Source organism: Anopheles ziemanni, chromosome X, assembly GCF_943734765.1.
Source record: "Anopheles ziemanni chromosome X, idAnoZiCoDA_A2_x.2, whole genome shotgun sequence".
Taxonomy (NCBI): domain Eukaryota; kingdom Metazoa; phylum Arthropoda; class Insecta; order Diptera; family Culicidae; genus Anopheles; species Anopheles ziemanni.
Window position 1 is genome coordinate 4,325,102 of NC_080707.1, and position 20,167 is coordinate 4,345,268.

General features: G+C 49.5%; 3 protein-coding genes across 3 annotated transcripts; 1 reads left to right on the forward strand and 2 right to left on the reverse strand.

Moving 5' to 3' along the window:
- Nucleotides 1–719: 719 nt before the first annotated feature.
- Nucleotides 720–7,916, reverse strand: LOC131290759 (branched-chain-amino-acid aminotransferase, cytosolic). The gene is made up of 7 exons (XM_058319934.1): nt 7,750–7,916; nt 3,349–3,570; nt 2,220–2,429; nt 1,915–2,145; nt 1,539–1,842; nt 1,293–1,447; nt 720–1,220 (listed from the first exon to the last, which is right to left on the reverse strand). Exons 1-7 carry the CDS (start codon nt 7,765–7,767, stop codon nt 1,032–1,034), a joined length of 1,329 nt encoding a protein of 442 aa, XP_058175917.1. The 5' UTR covers nt 7,768–7,916; the 3' UTR covers nt 720–1,031.
- Nucleotides 7,917–17,906: 9,990 nt separating this feature from the next.
- On the forward strand, nt 17,907–18,938 carry LOC131290873 (nucleoside hydrolase-like). The gene has a single exon (XM_058320057.1). The coding sequence runs from the start codon at nt 17,931–17,933 to the stop codon at nt 18,927–18,929; it is 999 nt and encodes a 332-aa protein (XP_058176040.1). The 5' UTR covers nt 17,907–17,930; the 3' UTR covers nt 18,930–18,938.
- Nucleotides 18,939–19,283: 345 nt separating this feature from the next.
- Nucleotides 19,284–20,117, reverse strand: LOC131290936 (UPF0184 protein AAEL002161). The gene is made up of 2 exons (XM_058320123.1): nt 19,869–20,117; nt 19,284–19,787 (listed from the first exon to the last, which is right to left on the reverse strand). The coding sequence occupies exons 1-2, from the start codon at nt 20,017–20,019 to the stop codon at nt 19,540–19,542; spliced, it is 399 nt and encodes a 132-aa protein (XP_058176106.1). The 5' UTR covers nt 20,020–20,117; the 3' UTR covers nt 19,284–19,539.
- Between the last annotated feature and the right edge of the window lie 50 nt (nt 20,118–20,167).

Genomic DNA, 20,167 nt, shown 5'->3' on the forward strand with positions numbered 1-20,167 from the left:
CCGCGAGCTGCTTGGTAGCCGCTTACGAACCCCCTGTGCATAGTATTTGTCTCGACTCCACCAGCTAGGTGCCTACATTCGCTTACTTATAAATACACTTTGAAGTAAAGCCCTACCTTAAAATTCTAGTAAATGCACATTCCGACAAGCAGCTAAAAGGGAAAAGTTACCCAAAAACATCCATGTTCTGGAAACGATTCATCCTTCTTGCTGTCTGTTTCTCGCTCGCTCCGTCGCTCTGCCTTTTCAATGTGTTCCCTCAACATTCCTGTTCCTCACACGCAGTCACGCGTGTAGAATAAAATTGCTAGTGCTACCACGTAGATTACTTTTTCCAAAAAAGAAAATTATGGTTTGATTGACATCCGCTGCGTTGTATTTTCCAATTAATCTGCACTGGGTGCAAGGACACACCGGGGCGGACAGCAGCTCGATAGACTACTTGCTACTAACGCACACCCTCTCTCCTTCGTTTGTAGCTGTTTTGAAATTGCAACACGGTATCACAAGTAATTTCGCAATGTCTTTCGCAATTAAGATAGCAGCGCATGTTTTGGGGCGGGGAGACTTAGCTAAGCAAAAGATTAAATGAACTGCCCCGAACCAGACGAAGCGAGCCGACACCGGGGGGGCAGAGGCAAGATGGGGGGGGGGGGGGGGGGGGGGGAAGTGTGTTTGGGTGGAGAGAAGATAAACCTGGTAGAACCCTTGCGTCCTACTTAACTTGAGAGAATCTTTTTCGAGTGATTATACATCGTAAACTAATATCGACACATCGAGGTGGCGCTGGTTCGCAACGGTTGGAATGCTTCAAAAGCTGTGCTCTAGGAGGGCTTACCTCGCTAGGCAGCTGGCCTAGGACAGAGTGACTACTTGTCTCGCACTGGATTGGGTATACTCAGTGTCAGTGATTGGTTCCAACCGGCCGGAGTGGCGCCCGGAAGTAACAGTGGGGGGAAGGGATAAATGGAGGGAGTGGTGTTGGTGCGAGGGATCCAGCGAGACGAACTAGAGCGGCCCATCGGCCCACTTCAGTCTATGACGTAGGCCCAAGGGTGGTCCAGCTTGCCGTACTGGATGTCGGTGAGGGTGTTGTATAGCCGCCGGTACAGCGGGTTGTCGTGCGATTCAGTCGGCACAAAGATCTCCTCGCCCATGTACGCGATGTGTTCGATTGGGCTGATGACGGCCGCCGTGCCTGCACCGAACATTTCCAGTAGCTGTAAGAACAAAGAGAGAGCAAGAACACGATCAGCTTGTTGTTGACGTGTGTGTCATTTTGAGGTACCTACCCGTCCTTCCTTGGCCAGCTTCTTCACCAGCGGCATCGTGAACTTTTGCTCCTTGATGGTAAACTCGCCCCACTGGTGGCAGAGGCGAATGATGGAATCACGCGTGATTCCGGGCAGGATGAGACCGTCCAGCGGAGGCGTCACTAGTACACGCTCTGTTTTTTGGTGGTTACGAAATAGAGGGTTAGTTAGCTAGTTCGGGGGGGGGGGGGGCGATGAGATCTACGCGCTACACAGACTACAGACCTCCGTTCTCATTCATGTACAGCATGAAGATGTTCATCACGCCGACCTCGGTCAGCTGATGGTCGTCACCGTACAGCCACAGCACCTGGTGGCAGCCATTGCGCAGGGCCTCGCGCTGCACGTGGATGGTGGGGCCATAGTTGGAGCCAACCTTGCGGTCACCGACACCGCCGGGCCAGGCGCGCGTGTACTTCGGCTCGGCGTACAGCTTCAGGCCGCTGGCACCGGGCTTGAAGTATGGGCCGACTGGCGACAGGATGGTGTACAGCAGTGCCGAGTCCGATGACGCAACACCGAGCGTGGGCTAGAAGCATAAGAAGCGGACATGCGTTAGTGTCGTCGCGATGGAAGACGGACATAACCGCACGTAACCTACCTCGATGCCGATCAGGGTCGGGCGGATGTAGAGACTGGCGGATTCGGTGTGCGGAACCCACTCGGAGTCGATCATCACCAGGCGAGCCATCGCCTTGATCAGCTCCTCGCCCTCGAACGTCGGCAGGCCGGACCGGTAGGCGGTGACGTTCATGCGCGCCATGTTCATATCCGGGCGGAAGAGACGAATCTTGCCGTCGTACCCGCGGTACGCCTTCATACCCTCGAACAGCTACAACCACACGAAACGTACACAGACCGTTAGCGAGCTCATGCTACCCGTGGAGTGGATAGCGAAACACCTACCTCAATCGCATAATGGAACACCTTGGCTGCCGGGTGCAGGTTCAGGTTCTCCATCGGCGTGATCTCCGGCTTCTGCCAGCCTCCGAGCCGCCGGTGGTACGGGACGCGCAGCATATGATCCGTGAAGTACTTGCCGAACGCCAGGTCGTCCACATCGGGCTTCGGATTTAGCTGGTGGGGAGCTGCCAAGCGGACGCTCAGGTCGGAATACTGCAAGTCAAACAGATCAATACAAGGTTAAGAACTCTGCCTGGGAATCGCAATCTGAAACGATGTTTCATCATCCACTATTCTGCGACTAGGGAGTTCGAAGGGAAGCTTCTGTAACAGTCTCTGATACTGTCGTCAGATATCTTTGGTGACGTATCTTCATACATCAATCTTTAACTGAATCAATCAGTTTGGCCTATTCGGGATATCGATCGATGGCGAAGTACTAAAAAATAATGACGAATTGAAAATATCTTGCAAGAGTGAACTACAACCATTTGTTCTTCTCCACAAATGTCTATCTGTTCGGTAGCTGTTTATTATATGTACCAATTAAGCAGTGTAGTTGAATTTTAGTTCCATTGCAGCCTGCCTTATCGATCAATGAATTTATATCGATCGGCGATATCCAACATTCCTCGTAGTGAAACGTTATCGATCGATATGCGACGTCTATGTCGATTCCGATAAGCGTCATTTTTTTAAAGACCGTCCCGTCGGAAGCAAAACTAGCAAACAAACGATATCACGCAATCGACCGCGTATGAAAATGCATCAAAAAGCCTGCAAAAGAAAGGTACCACTAAACCGGACTGATGAGATGGTGAACACAAAGGCAGGTCAAGTTCACGGTGGTGGAGCGCCAGATTAGCATTTGGCGAGCAATGGCACCTTCGGCGACGGCATTTCATTAACCTGCCAACCTGACCGGTGGGATCCGGTTGTTGGCGCAGTTTGGCAACTGCGACGCCATCGCCAGCACGCGCCTGAAGCATGCCAGCGTGTTTGTTTACGCGCTGCTGATGCAAGACTGTGCGCGTGGTACATCATTGGCCGGGCGGCCGTGGAGTGGCACGAATTCTTTGGGTTGCTACTGTGCGGCGTAGTACGCTCTCGGCTGCCATCAGGACACACTTACCTTAAACTGTTCGCCCACGTCGGCCGCATGCTCGAGCGTCATCGGGAACGGGGCAGCGATCGGGGCCACCTCAGCCAGCTTCGGGAAGCTGTCCTCCTCGTCCACCCGCAGCTGGGCCTGCTGCTGCATGCCGCCATGGCCGCTGCACAGCCGGACCTGGCTCTGGACGAGCAGCTGTTGGATGAGCTTGTGCTGGTTCTGGAACACGTACCGGACCAGGTTCTGTCGATGGAAAAGAATCGAAATGATCAGCTGGATGTCGATCGCTATCTGGGGTGCGCCTGTCGAACGGCAAACCTCATCACAAGTGATGCTCATAGTGGCTCATCAGGCGCTGATAACTGATGTTTCTCGCTGTTTGCCATCAGCTACGTTGCAAACTGGCGCTTTACGCTTTTGAGAAGCAATAGATGTTGTTCGTCAAACACTTTCTTGCTTTGTATTCCATCCAATTGCGCTTTGCAGGTGTCGCACTTGAGCATGTTTCCTTCAAATGGGCCAACATTTAAAAGAAAACAAAGTTGGTTTTCCCCGTGTCGTCAGCTGAAGTGACGTAGACTACTGATAAGCCTATGAAATGTACACGCGAAAGGGAAAGGAAGTAGGAAGAGAGCTGTACTTCAGCGCTTGGACTACCCACAAAGGAGTTGGTAGGTAGTCTGTTCTGATATCCTAATGTATCCTTAGATACAGTAGACTTAGACATGTTCTTAAGACGCTTGGTAGACAAAGTGTTAAAGAAACATACACTTTTCCATATGCCTAATTATATTTTTCCTATTTAAACATACGCTTTTGTTCGCAAGCAGTGCGGTAAATCATAAAAAATTGGTATCTTGCTATGGTTTTGATAAAGGGACAGACTCCAGACATTTGCTCCAGAAGAGGAAATAAAGAACGTGTATCCGCAAAGACGTCACCACGGTGGCACATTTTGTGGCGCCCGCTTTGCGTACGTTGCGGTTGCGTGACGCGGCATCATCTCGTGCCACACCACGTTTCCCGCATTTTCTTCCTCTTCCCCTCCCCCTCTTCCTCCGCTATCTCCATATCAGCAAACATCCCCCTCCCAGCGCCCCACCATTCCAGTCTGCCAAACTTGCCGAATACTGCCACTTGCACAAACAGGCCTTTGTGGCATATTTTGTTTTTTTTTTCCCCAGCGCGCCTCGCCCTCCTCCGTTGTTGCCATACCACCGTCGTTCGCCGTGCCGTGCCGTGTCTTGGCAAAGGCCATGCGGTTCGTTTTCTTCTTTGTCGAAACGTTGCTGCAGAAAAGGAACATCCCTCCTATCGTTCCCAATTTCCTCCCTGCCCCGGCCTTTTAAAACCTGAGGCGCAAGCGCGATAAGACGCCGTCGGCGGCGGCTCGCTTAAAGGCACCCGGGCGGCCCGAAGGGGCGGCGGCTGCCTTATCAATCACATTATTTTGCCACGGATGCAAGAAATGTTGTGGTTTTCGCGTAGGCTCATCATGTTTACCTTACCGACGCGCGATTATCATTTGTTGTACATATATACAGATAGTTGGTACATTAAAATTGCCATCGTGTTTTAATCTGCCTCTCGTGCGCTGTTTTGGTTCACAGTTTGCCTGCCGTTTTCGGCGTGTCCATTTTGCCCAGCCGCCGCACTATCGGCAACGGCACCATGGAGGAGTCGGTCATCGGAGCAATTCTGCTAAGCACGCGGCCCGGCACCCATATTTCACGAGACTCCTCCTACCAGTTCCCCGCACCGGTCCAGTGCCGCCATTTGCCTCTCCGTGGTGGTTGAAAAACACCGTGGCACCTTTTTTTCCCGGTAGTTACCAGGCAAGGGATCGTGGATCGATAAGCGTTTCGATGATGAAATGCGAATCGCGAATTGATCGACGTCACCGGCGATAAGAAGAGGAGGGCGGACGCCAGGCACTTTGTGTAGCCAATGGGGCGGGCTTTCGGCGGTCGGTTGCCTGCAACACCTTACACCGAAAAGGACACACCAATCGGGAACCAATCAACCGCCGTTGATCCTGTACGCGGCACACAAGGTCAAAACAGCGAAGTCGACGATAAGAGCCGGTGAGTGGCAAGTGTGGCCGAGCCTTTTGACAAAGGAAGCGAGAGCTTATACCAAAGGAGTCCCACGCTGGCGGGTATGATAAGACCTATCTGAACTGGCAACCACATCCCCACATTTGCAGTATGCTGTACTCTACCGCAATGTCCGAACGGGTGACTAAGGGGTTTTTTTGTTTTTCGATACTTGCGTCCTAGTAGCGAGGTAAGCCTGATGGGTGCCTTCTCCTGTTATCACAAACATATGCACTTCGTGAGAAATGTTCTTTTTTCCAGCCTTTTCATTTTCAGTTATTCCAATGAGCTAATGCCATTCTGAGGAATTGGGATTTTACGATGTGCTGGAGATCGTAGAAGTCTTCGGTTCGAATCTCGAGTCGGACATTAGCTTGTCTATATACCATTCGAACAGGTACTCTCCTCGGGGAGATGTTGGGGAAGTCTCACTAGGGGAATGTCGTGCGCCACTAAAGCAGGTGATCGTCCGTCATAAGCTCTACCCTTTGCAATTACGATGGCAGCTGTTCGCCGCATCTAGTGTTTTGCAACGATTTGATTGGTGTTCCCGGTAATGCTGGTGATGTGTTTCATCATACTGCAGTTTGATAGTTGCGGGGTTAGTGTTTATTTGTTACCATCTGGGTCCCTGTTCCGTTCGGCTTGGTTAGGAGATGCAGCAGCAGTGTTAGGGTAGGGAGGGCGTTGCAGATCGTATCGGTCAACTCCATGCCGGGGAATGATCGCGAACTAAATTGATCCATTAGGTCGTACCTTCACCGGCGCTTGGTGGGCAGTGCCGTGTTTCAGTCGCCCCGCTCATGCTGAGTACAAGGTGAGGCTGAAAGTTACCGACACCAGGTGGACAACGGAGAGCGGATTGGTGGCGAACGAGGGCCAGATCTGCCAGCGGTCGCAAAAATTTGTCCTGGGGGTCACACAACAACACTCTGCGGCAACTGGATCAAAAACCCGGACTCAGCAATTAAAAATGCGACCAAGGCGGCGAGTGTGTGTGTGCTGTCCCCCTTTCCGTGGTATGCAAATAGCACTAGCTGTTGTACTACCCACACGCGAAAGCCGTAGAACAAGGGGTCCGTCCGACCAACGGCTCTAGGCGTACAAATAGATCAATTTAACCCATTGTTGTGGCATGGCCGTTCTGTGATCGAGCGCTCACTTAGCACTTTTGCGGTGGGTGATGGTTTCACTAACCTCTACTGCTGCGAGCTGAAATTGTCGACTCCACTTGCCACTTGCATGACGCTCCACGTGACTCGGGTTGACGACTACATCCTAGCCGTGGCGCCAGTCGCTCGCGAGTGCAAGCGAAACTGGTGCAGATCTCCGGCACCGTCGTGGAGCAGGTAATTACCTGCCGGCCTTCCCGATGTACAATGAACTCTGGTACTCTGGTCTTGTATGGATCGGAGGAACCGGGCTAGTCCCGGCAGGAGCGCAACTGGTGGAACAACATCCACCATGTCTCTGGTGACGTCCTTCGATGTCGGCGCATTTCCGCATATGGCTCACCAGTTCTAGTATTTCCGTGGTTGAATGCATTAGAACTGCCTACGCCTCTCGATACTGGGTGCCCTCCACCATACTAGATCATATTTCGATATTCGCTCTAGCTCGATCTTAGAGAGTGAGAGATGATTGATGTTGCTGTACTCTAAGCAACAGCACGGTATTGAAACCAGCCTGTTTTCTTAAGACGACGAGCCCCCTTGAACACGTACAATCTAACACCTTGTTGAGAAAGGCGCAGAACGAAGCTGACCACGTCATCCTACCGTTCCGTCTTGAACACCCTCCCCTTTCCACAGAGCCAATGTTCAGGGTGTTCTGGATCGTTCTCGATCGTACGCGGGGTCTAGACTCGGGTGCCACATGGAGTAATTCGTTCATTAACAAATCACCATGGAGGAGAAGCAAGTGGTTTGGGGTTGTGTAGTGCCAAAAAAAGAACATAAATAAAAAAAAGACAAGAGGAAAACAACCATCTGCTGGACGCGAAAGCGACAAGCGGCACGTTCGCAGACACGCCGCATTTGGGAAGGCAGCAGAAACAAGTTTTTCCAACCGTCTTAGGGTTGCTGCTTGTTGTTGATTTAAGTAAATTCTCGCTTGTTGTCGTTGCTTATCGATCTTGTTGTTGGTGTAGGTTTTCGTTTTTTTGTTTTTTTTGCCACATTCACTCCCCTTGTGGTTTCGAGCACTTTTTAGCTGATGATAAAAAACGAAGACCCATACAAATTTGTGCACTATTTCGAAGCGATAATATTGTTTCAGCGCAACAGTTTAAAATTGGACTACATAAGTGATAAGGCTGCTCTCTTACCTTGCTCCGCAGGACCATTATTGCTGTTGTTGATTACTTGCACTCTTTGTTGATGTGATGTGTGAAGGGCACTCGGCTGCTACCGCCAGTTGCTCGTACCGCGTGTCCTGCGTACTTTGGTACGTTTAATTTTATTTATCTGTACCAAAGCTTCCGGCTTCCGGCGTGTGTCTCTGGCCTGTGGAGCGAGAAAGCGGTTGAAATGTTGTGAGATGAGGTCGTTTTGTTGACTAGCTTCTCCGCACCGACACCGGCCACGCACGAGAATCAGGAATCGTTATTTGCACACCAGTAATAATAGCACACGCACGCACGTGGTTAGCGAGTCCAGGCGTAAAATCGGAATTGAATTTCTCTTATACGATGGACCTTATTACGCACCGAATGTAAATGCCTGGTGAAAAAATGTAGAATTACTATTTTCAAGCAATCTGTTTTCGCTTGCCTAAGTTCTCCGCACCGAGCCCGAGCAGACCTCCTTTTGCCAGTACACTTTTCCTTTCACTGGTGCTTACATAACCTTTTTTATTGCTCTCTGACTCTAGTTTCATTAACTCTTCCCTTCCTTCTTTTTAGTAGTTCGCCCAAGGCGTACGTGTTATCCAGTGGCTGGACAGGATGGCAAAACAGCGTTTACTAATTCGGCTTACCGCTGTCACATGCGCACCCCGTTGTCAAATACTGGGATCAACAGGAGGGGGCAGGATCCAACAAATATATATGGAACCGTTTCTAACGAAATACACAACAACCACAGCAGGATAATGGGGGGGGGGGGCAAAGCCTGGCTATCCTCACTAGCAGATCGTTGCTTGTCTTCGCATAATGGTTTATCTAACTTTGGCACACAGATATGTCTCGCTGGTTGGTAGATTTTGTTGCCCCCGGGATTTTGATTTGCTCCTTCGTACCTTTTATATCGCTCGGAGATAAAACAATAACAAAAACGGGAAACACACACGCGCACAGCAAGGATCGCTAGCGTTTTTTTTTTGTCGGTGGATGTCCTTCGGTTGATACGCTCGCCTGTGTTTGCTTGCTGCTAGTTGGAAACGTTTGCCGTTTTGTGTTGAGCTCCGTGTGTGTGTGTGTGTTTCTTTGCTTTTTCCCTGTGCAATGCCGCTAATTTCTTGCCTGCTTTCGCAACTCGCTTTACTTGCGCACTCCTGAAGAAGCAATTCGACACTGACGGGCCTTCGCGCTCGGCGCGGGAATTAAAGTGTCCGGCTTCTCGCAGGCTCGGCCATCCTCGGGCTTGTCCACACGTCGCAACCGCTCGCCGCCGCCGCGTGGCCTATCGCAGCAGGCGTTTAGACATCATGATCCGGCCGCAGGAGCAGCGGCGTAATCAGCGTGATGCTATACGACCACCAACAGCAAACGGTGCCACCACCACGAGCGCGCGCGAGCTCACAGTATTCCACCGTATATATCGCTCCGCGATCGAACGATCGATCAATCGATCGGGGGGCGGGGAGGGAATGAAAGGGGTTTCGGTGGAACAGGTTGGGAAGGGACGAATTGCGCGGTTTCAGGAATCGTTCGACCACCACGGGCTGGATGGAGGGCACGCGTGGTGCGGCTAGCGGGACGTTGGTGTGTTCGCGCTCGACTTACGCCGATAGTGGCAACCCCCCGCCCTGCAGTCAACCCTCTCTCTCTCTCCCCGTTGTCCACCACTACCCGCCGTTCTGGTGCCACTTCTTGTTTCCGAACCGCTCGGAACGAGAACGCACGAATCTGCTGGAGTTTGCAACTTTTGGCGACGCACGACGAGACGTGCCCGCCGATTATCGCCGGACATGGCGCACAGTGGCCCTTCGTTCGGTGGCACTAACGGAGGGTCGTTAGGATGCTTTTAAAAATATTACAAAAAAAATATAACAAAAAAACACAAGCGTATAAAAATTAAACGCAAAATTGTTCAAAAATACATAAGAATAGATTTAAAGAATATCAAATAATAATTTTTATTGTTCTTGGAGTCTTACAATGTACCAAAACCACAATTACTTTGGTTTTTCCTTATTTTTCGGCTTGACCCAGACGCGTTAGAGACATAGTCGGATGAGTTAGAGACAAAATGAGATGCGTTAGAGACAACTGTCAATGAGCTATTTCAATACCAGTTGCTTTAGAGACAACAGTTGATGAGCTATTTCAAAATAACGTGCGTTAGAGGCAAAATCACCCAGAGGTTGATGAATTGGATTCATTTATAAATCATTTGTCTTAACATAGACGATCGTTTAAATCGGCCCAAATGAATCGTTATGCACCAAAGTCAATCCCCCAAATGCAAATGGTCGATCGTTTAGTTTTAACTATCGTTCAAATTAAACGATTCCGTGTGCGTTGTTTGTTGAAATAATGTGTGCTTGAAGGTACTCATTTTTATGATTTTTTTTAACTTATAAAGGAACAAATCGAACGTCGGAACACTGTGCGCGGTTGGCGTTTGGTTGCCGCGCGCGCGCACACACACAGGACGCGATTCTGCGTATCGTGTCCCAAAAAAACAATCCCCCGTCGGACGGCTGGGGCTGTGGTGGTGAGAGGTTGGCCCTAAAATTGTTCTTGTTTTTCGGCGATGGCGTGAACCCCGGGTCCAGCGGCCGCGTGTGCGTGCGTGCGTGCCCCGGCCCCGGCGTTCGGGTTTCGCGAAACCCTGCCCAAGGCACTTCCACGTTCGCGGTCGCGGTCTGTCCACACCTTGCCGGTGCCACCGAACCACCCTTGCACATCCCCCGCGCGCGCGCTCTGATAAGCTGACATTGACGTTCGCTCCAGCCTCTGCTGCTGGAGTGCGAGAGTGTGTTTTTTACGTTGTTTAAAAAGTCGGTTTTTCGTTTCGTTTGTTCTCTTGTTTTTTTTTGGTGCGACCAAAATCGCAATCGCGAACAATCCCCGGAGGCGTATGCATGAGTAGTTGTGTGGAGATTTTCGGTTGAATAGTCCTGCGCTCACCCCGCGCACAGTGGCGTCTCCCGCCTTGGCCAAACTCTATCCTTTTACGTGTCATCGACGTCTTGCGTACTTCTGGGCGATAAATTCGTTAACGAAAAGAATGATGTGATGCAGATGTTCCTGTCGTTCCTGTATAAATTTTGCTAGAAATATTGTTCAAGAGGTTCTTAAATTTAAACAATAAATAGAAAACCTCCTGTGGCCGGCCCGTTTGTTTTTGCTCGGCAGATTTGTGGAAGCTTTTAAGCTAAGTCAAATGTTAGTCTTCAAAATGTGTTTTCTCTTTCAAATGCCAACTCCAAGACGCGCCCCTTGGAGTGGCAGGCGGCCGACCAATCAACTGCAATTTAGCACTCACGGGTACGCACACCCCACGCCGGACAAACAACTTTTGGCCACAAGCGCTGGCAAGCAAAACAACGTCGCAACAAGCGCAGTAAATTGAGTTGTTTATCTTGTTTTGCCGAGATGTCGTGTGCCACATGCTCCTATTTTTCCATCCCAATTTTTTTTCCAGTTAGTTGCGCTAGACCTACATTTCTAGGACATTAAGGGTGGTTGCAGTCGACAGGATCGTACGATAATGTATGGAAATTCGTTTATTTAAACAACCATCCTTTCCGTCTACCAGTTCACAGCAGTCACAGTATCGTTTGCAAATATTTGCCAGCCAACAATGTAAATCTCTTTTCTGTCGTTTACTCGGCAATTAGTAGGCAAGTGTTGATTAAACGATTTAAAGGATTTTTCACAGCCATCCGTTAACTGACTTCGACCGGTATATATTTTTAAATCAGCCTCCCATGTGGCAAATATTGGGCACTTTTTGCTGCCTGCTGCCCAACAAACGGGTTTGTAAATCGTTTGGCGGCAATTAGGCCGTGGTCACTAATTTGATTACTAATGGCGATCAATGCTACATTGTACATATTATTTTAGGTGATATCTTTATTGGGCAGAAGGTTGAAAAAAGCTTTTTTTGAACGACATTTGTCCCCGCTTCAAGTCCTTCGAAAGTATAAAATCACGCTTTAATTTGCAGGCAAATGTTTTAGTTCGTCGATAGTGTTAGATAACGTTGGACATCCCATCTAAACACTCGACCCTGACTTCTAGTACTAATGAAACTTAAAACGTAGTAATTAGTTCGTCACCTACTCGAATGTCAATGGGGAGAAATAAACGGGTGGGTTTTTTTGTGTGTAAACATCCAGGGGCAAAACAAATGCACGGGCACCACGCAATTTCCTAGCTGGAAGTACGACGAACTGCGGCAAGCAGAGGAGGAAAGGCTGCTGGGACTGGGTTGGGGTGGCAGGAGGAAAGCAGAGTGAAGTCATAGGCCTTAGAATAGTGGTGACCGGTACGGCAGAAGTCGTTATCGTAACGGTTGCTGTCATGTTTATGAACAGATCCTTAGCTTGACGCTCGCTCAAGGACTGCACACACTTCCGTTTGCAAGACTTAGAACTGTCGGTATGTCCTTGCCGCAATGCTTCATGCGCTTATCCACTAGATATGACAGATTTATTCTGTTGCCATTTTTATAGTCAACCTCTAGGTTAGTCGACTTGACAGCGTTGCAATCGGTGCACGACTATCTGGAAGCGCCGGTATACGCACGCGTTCTTAATGGAAACGGCATTGATAGCTACTTCTCGTCGCATTGCTACATTTTGCGGAATATGCGTCGCCAACACTGCAAAACCATCCTTGAGCACACAGACGCACTGCTAGGCGCATTTACTCGCGGATCGAATGACGGAGCTGTGACGCACATGAGTGTTGTTGTTGTTGTTGTTGAAAAAACAAGTTGACTAACAGGGACCTGTTAAGAACAGTTCGTGCTTCCCGGAACGGTTGGGGCGTACGCCACACAGCAATAACAAACCAGCAGCCCGGGCGAATCAACGGCGCGATAACAAATGCACCGGAAGCTGACATCAGGTGATCGGATGATCAAGTATCTTAAACGTAAACAGGTTTTTACGCTGATGTTTGCTTTCCACCTATATTAGATGTTCTGTAACATAGAACGCTTGTAGATGGTCATGCATTTGTTATGTGCTTCAAAAATAAGAACGACATAAACTTACAATTTGTGGATACATCTATAAGAGATCCAAGGATTCGTGGTTTTGCTATGTGTAAACTTCCGCCTTCGAGTCTCAACAGCCCACGTAACACTTTGTCTACCCTGGAGAGGATTAGCCTTTCATAACGGTTAAGTAGCTAGCGCCCCCTACTTTCAGCTATACTTGTGGCACCTGCGTGGCATATGGGATCTGGTTTGGCATCACCCCCACCATGCACGATGGGACACATCCGATGTCCTTGGAGCCGCTCCATGTCTGTGCGCAAAAACAGGCTCGCTTGCGGTGTCTCACTGTCTCATAACGTTAGCCACCGTCATGGTTGAAAGGAAAGGCTAACAGCAACTAGAATTCATACACCAGTCCACACTGGATCACTTCCTTCCCCAACTTTGAGAAGCTACACAGTGTGATTGGGCATTTTGACGGAAACAGTAACAAGTGGATGTCATTACAGTGATGATTTTACTATAGCTCGATATGTATGCATGCTCCTCTTTTGCCGTAGCAGAAGATCTTTCCGATTGAAGGATCTTGCGGCTACAGTTGACGAAGGATACTAGGACTAGGATCTGGTTTCTTCAAATTGGTTCTAATTGGTCCAGGTCCAGGCAAAAAAGAGGTCCTGCCCGCAGCAGACCACTTCACCGCATGCGCAAAACAATGTCCTTGGATCTTCTTCTCCATAGTGACACGGTAGTAATAACCATCATGGCATCGTCACTCCAAACAGTGCTGCATCACGATGCCGATGACGATAGCGTTCCAAGTTCCGCTCAAAAATAACTTGTTTTCTGCCGCCTGTAGACTGTGATGGGTCTATTGCGGAGAGGGGGGCTCCAACACGGGCGGTCCGAGGGTTAAGACAAAAATTAGCCCAAAAACTTGCGGCGCCCGGTACTGGTATTGGTGATGGGCCCGTCCGCGGTTCCACATTTTGCGCAGCATCGCAATCCACGACAATATGCATGCATGGTTGGAGCTCCTCGCGGTTTCTCGTCTGTATTTTAGGAGCTCGCTTATCATCCCTACCACCGCTTGAGGACTGGCTCCGCACGCCTGAGGCTGTAGCGGAGCGCCGCGGTGTAGGGTTGGCTGGCCAAACTGGAATGCGTTTATGTGCGCGTGTGCGTGTGCCACGGTGTCCAAAAAAATGCCGCTAACAGCCTCCCCTCCTTCCCCTATCGTCCCCGCCTCCGGACGACGTGTCGCGGTTGTCTCTACATTTATATAATTTCGGGTAGGCCCGGTCGAAATTGCGTCGTACTTTCCGAGCGAACCACGCAGCATGTGGATGAACGGTGGCGGAGGCCGAAAGGGGGAAGGCTTAGATCGGAAGAAAGTGGGGAGCGAGTGCGGGGAGGAGACAATACGACGACCGCATACGTGAACAACGGCAGTTTACCTTACCCTTTCCATTGCGGAGTTATGATTCTCGTCTCGGTAGTCGTCCGGTGTAGCAAAAATCGGGATCCGAAGGTTGACATTGCGATTCGCCATCGATACAGATGACAATGGCCCAAACAGGGACGTCAACCTCATTTGAGTCAAAATTAAATAATTTCACTTCATAGTGACAGCAGTTGATATCTTCCCATTTTTCAAATAAAAATACTGTACTTGAGTTTTTAATATTTTGCGTCTATAATTCTTTTCCGTTCATTCCTGTTTCCACAATGGCGGATGTTTTCTTAAGTAAGTAAGCCCCCCATTCGTCCTTTTCGAAACAGTGGACGCACTTGTTTTCCTCTTTCACTTGTGTCGACTTCTTTTTCATCCTTTTAGTACCCAATTCGGCACCGCTTAAGTTTTGCACATTTTTTTGTCACGCCCGAATGTTTTCTTGTTTTTTCGCTTTCGCCGACACACACACACATCTCTTAACGCGAGTCGCCCCTCAAGGTCTCCAGACGGTTGCCATTTGTTTGCCGTGTTTTGCGATTGTTTTCTTTTGAATTCGGCATGCAAAATGTGTACGGTTTCAGCGAGATGTAGCTAGAATACGTTCCTTGAACAATAAATTCTCCTATTGTTTGTTGTTTATTTCCGCCATTCCCGGCTGATTACCAGCACGAGCGAGCCTTTTTTTTTGTTTTGTCAAACAATCGGTTCGTTCTGCCCGCCATTTTTTTTTCCGGCCAATGTTTTCTTGTTTCTTATTTATGACTCGTCCATCGTACAGGGTCACGACAAGGAAGGTCGAAATCGACAAATACCCGAAGTCATGTGCAGTTCGAATGCTTATTAATCGCTGTCAAAGTCCGCCGTAGCTGATTTACCTCAGCATCACCAACGCTAGGCGTGAGGTGGAGGTGCATTTGTTTTGTTTTATTTCGTTTTACAAACTCGCTCGCTATGCTTGCAGAAATCAAGCAACGTGTCTAATTTTGAGAGTTGATGGAGGCGCACGGTAGTGCAAAGGAAATAAACTCGACGCACCGAAGATGAGACTACAGCCATCGGAAAGGAAGGAGAACGAAGGATATAGGAAATGGATAAGGCAGGAGAATATTATGCTACGTTTGTTAAATGCCGAATTTTCGGCGAAACAGGCAATTAAACTGCATGGAACATGCGATCCGCGCCGTGTACGTCTGTGTGTGCGCACCACCTCGCGGCTGTGACCGTGACGGGCGGTGACGTACAACTCCGCACAACGGCGGCACGACGACAGCGAACCCTGGAACCGGTTTGGGTCGAGCCCAAAATGAATCGACCAATCAGCGCGCGAGCCGCCGTTTTCCAGCCCCCAGTCGCCACATACATAAAATACTATCCATCCTGGCCGGCCCGCTCGGCCTCCTTCCTCCCCACTTCGACCAGAGACAAGATCGTCAGCTTCTTGCACGCATCTAGAACAATTAAACGCCATCAACGTTAGTCTGCTCTTTATTGTTTTATTTGTCATCGTGCAGTCGTCGTAAATGCCGAATGTAACACGTTAGTGTCTGGAGCGTTATCCTGTATGATCATGCATGAAAAAGAACGTAACAGACGAGACGCACGCACCGAAGGGAAACATGGCTGCTTCCGCTCGGGGGAAAAAAAAGGTTTTTGCGAAGCGAGGGCTCGACTTGATCGAGACCGATCAATTTGGCCTTACGCAGCGGAGCGGAATGAAGGAAGCAAGTGCTGCGCAACGTGAGCGAAACACGCGACGTTGAAGGGCGACGTAACCTCAATCTTGGCGAGGCGCACACCGTGATCCAATAGAAGTTCTCCGCCGACGGTGGCAACAACATGTAGTTGTTGTCGTCTGAAATTACTAACCCCGATCCCTCCCATCCCCCCATGCAACCCCCCACTCCTCTCTGGCATCAATTGGCCAATTGTGCCCCCACCATTTCGAGAAGAAACCGTGAAGCCATGATGGAGCTCGGTCGCTGATCGGTGCTCCTGATTGAATAATTGTCAACTCCCAGTGGCGAACGTTCCGGAACATTCCCCGGACAGCCGTCTGCTGAACTACAGTCGACTAACGGCATTTTGGCAATATGAGTAGATGGCTAAATACGAGATTCGAAAACCCGTGCATTGCTGGAACTGAGTCACGGCTTTGCGTACCGCTCGCAATAAAACCCGCGTCACCAGTAGTACTAAAAAACAGTTCCAAAACAAGCGTCGACTTATCACCGAATCGCAACCTAATTTAAGCATGGAATGCGCAACGTGGACACATGCCGCAGTTTGTAGGCCCACGTCAATCTAGCATGGAATCGTGCCTGTGTGTGTGTGTGCCCGCGCGCACACGTGTGTCTGTGGGGTAAGGGGGGGAGGGATGAGTGTTGTACATTTAATACCTGATACGAAAAATAATACAAATTATGACGTACCGGTATCACGCGAGTAGATTAGACTTCAATTTAATTTAGTTTGCTTTTTTTTTCTCCCCTCCTGTCCCGTCGGTTTGCTTCACAACTTTACTTTATATCCTCTTGTCTTGGAATATCCAAACGTGATTCGGTGTCCCGCGCTTCCTATGGTGACGCTGCCCGGTCATGTGTGGTACCAGATTATTGTTATCATATTTACTTGTGCCCGTATTGCGTGCTATAGTTTTATCAAACACATTCCGGTCAACTGGTATCTCCTCATAAGTCTTTCAAATCCAGCACCCCCTGTTCTGCGTATGTTTCATTGAACTAAGGCAATGTTTTTCATCACCAACTACCCGGAACTACTACGCTGTAATTATAATTCGTTTTTCTTCGAAACCCATCTAGGTGATAGTTAGTTGCGGGGGAAAATCATGCCTATCCTCTATTTCGCTTCCAATATTATTTTTCGGTATGTCAATTTGAGCCAGCAAGCAGGTTTGAGCCTACAGCAAACTGATTTAATAGATCTACCGATATTCAACGGCATCTTCCGGTGAAAGGACATTTTTCAAACGGAATTTCCCACAGTCGAGCGGGCAAAGGCCACAGTTTATTTCACGCTGATTTTATAGCGAGCTTGAAATAACAGTTATGAGCCCATTTTCAATCGTGTTTGTGGTTTGTTCAAGAAGTTTGTAGCTTGGACGGTCACAAACATAATCTTGAACCACAGTCAATTGAAGATAACGCATCAAGTTACCAACGAAAGTACAGCTTTATTCCGACTTTTTCTTTGGTGACGGCCATTACTAATAAAAATAAATAAAAACAAGCCGCTGTCAAATAATCGCACATGGCCCATGGTGCTGCAACCGCACTCGTGTAAAGTTGGCAAGCAATCTAGTCCGATGGTCCGGCAAACCCGCCTTACCTTGTATTTGTCGTACAAGCCGCTTTAATCGGGCTAAGTAAACTCTTCTTGTGATGGTGGGTGTTATCTGGTTACATGTCCGATCTGATTAGGTTGGCCCTGGTTGGCTTTGTTGGTTTGGCGAGCGACCGGCTTAAGCTTCTACTAAGCGTTTATTGTGTTATTTGTCTTTCCCCTTGTTCTATCGGGACAGGATTTGGTTCATTAAAAGGTGATCGCGAGGGTTATCGTGTGTGTAGGCAAGCGGCACTTGCTGTCTGGTAAATCTGGACGATGGTCAAACGCGCCAGTGGCGCACGCAACTAAGGTACTACTTGAAGTACGGCAAGAATCACCACGCACGCAAAGAGGAAACGCTAGTAAAGGCTTATTATGGCTCAAACGGAGAACCGGAGAAAGGTGATCATAGATCTGGATGCTGGCACGGACGACGCCTGGGCGCTGCTGATGCTGCTGCGAGGTGAGCAACGGTACGGCTATGAGGTGATTGCCATCACGTGCGTGCACGGCAACACGAACGTGGACGACGTGACGATCAACGTGCTGCGTGTGCTGACCGCCATCGGACGCACGGACATACCGGTGTTCAAGGGCGCCCGGGAGCCGTTCATCACGTCCCCGGTGCCCCGCACCTCCTACTTCCACGGCGTGAACGGGTTCGGCGATATTGCGTTCGAGCAGCAGATTGACCTGGGGCTGGTAAAGCCCGGCCATGCCGCCCCAGAGCTTTACCGGCTGCTGGCAGCGCACGGTGGCCGCGTGGCACTCATCTTTGTCGGCCCGCTCACCAACCTGGCGCTCTGCATCAAGCTACACCCGGAAGTGCTGGAGCTGCTGGGCGCAGACGGTCTGTACGTGATGGGCGGGAATCGGCACGGCGTGGGCAACACCACCCGCTCGGCCGAGTTTAACTTCTACGCCGACCCGGAGGCAGCGCACATCGTTTTCCAGCGGGTGCCCCCGAGCTGCCCCATCACCGTGCTGCCGTGGGAAACGTGCCTGACGCAGGCGCCCGCCCTTCCGATGGCCTGGCGTCTGGACGTGCTCGGCGGGGGACCCAGCGTGAACGAGGCGGTCGGCATGCTGAACGCGATCGAACGCAAGCTGTACGGTGAGCGGCCAAATTGGATGCCGTGCGATGCTTTCCTGGTGGCGGTGTTTGTCGATCCCTCCATCGTGGAGCGCTCCGAGTGGTTTCACGTCGAGATCGAGCTGCACGGGGCAATCACACGCGGCCAGATGGTGCTCGACCATCTAAAGGCCAGAAACGCGGCCAAGCCGGTGGAGGGCAAACCCAAGGAGAACGTGCGTATTATCGATCGGATTAATGACGATTCCTTCCGCCAGCTGTGCCTTATGGCCGCGCTGTAAAATGGTTGCCATCAGAACCTGTCGAATATTGTGAAACACCAATTAGTTGCTGATTGTTTTGTTTTTTAATTGTTTTTCATATTTTTCCCACCCGTCGCGTCAGAACAAGTAAAGCTAAATGTCGTGCATTGATAAGTTAGAAACTAAACATTTAGGATGATAGTCAATAGAATGTTAAAGGATTCTATGCAAAATAACAAACAACAATTAAGTAGTCTTCAGAGTGCCTAATATATCATAAGGATTGTTTCTCCAAAAAATATTCTCGATTCCAAAGGGAGCATCAATTTAACAAACAAATTTTCGACGTTTTTTGGAATTTATTGTATTCCATTTTTTTTATATACGTATATATATCATAGAAACTTCCCTTACGACAAATTTAAACAGTAGTATTTTGACAATTTACTTTTTCTGTGAAACTTAGGCAAGTCATTGGTGAAGGTGGTGTAGTTCAACACGGATACAGCCCTGTATGTGCTATTTGACGAATAAACTGTAATTTTGTGTTCTCTTCTAGATTGCCGGATTACGCTTGTTCAATCAAATAACATTGATGAATTAAAAAGATGGAAAAACATTAATGCTAACGGTTGGCGCTGGTAGCATGTTAGGACTGTTCCATCGGTTCGACCGCTGGTGGTTGTCGGCCTTCCGCACACTCTTTTGGTGCGCCGGTTGGTTGCTCGCCAGCATCACCATCGTCGTTCCGACCGTTTTCCTCCTTGAACGATTTAAGAGTTTCGCGCTGCGACTGGAGCAACTGCAGCAACTGCTCGCGCAGCGAGTCGTTCTTCTGCTCGATGATGTCCAGGGCGGAGCTAAGCGAATCGAGGCTCTCGTTGATCGAGTGGAACTCTGTGTAGGGAGACGGTTTTGGGACTTAATATTGTCACCGTTCGTACAGCAGTTACAGGACCTCCCGTTGAGTACACTTACCGGCGCTGGAAGGATCCAGCTCGCCCAATTCGTCCAGCTCCTCGTCGGCAGAGGCATCACTAGCGTCGGTCGCCTGCTCCGCGTCCGACGAAGCGACGTCCGTGGTCGATGCAGTGGGTGCCCGCTTTGTTTCTTTTGGCTCTGGTGGCATTCTTGTGGTTGATTGTGCTGTTGTTGCTTGCGTTTGTAGGATGATCACTCCAACCGTACAAATGTGATTCGAGTAACTGAAACCCCTGATCACCTGACTGTTTTCGGTACCGTGTTTTGATTTTCGTTTGCTGGGTTTCACTATTGTT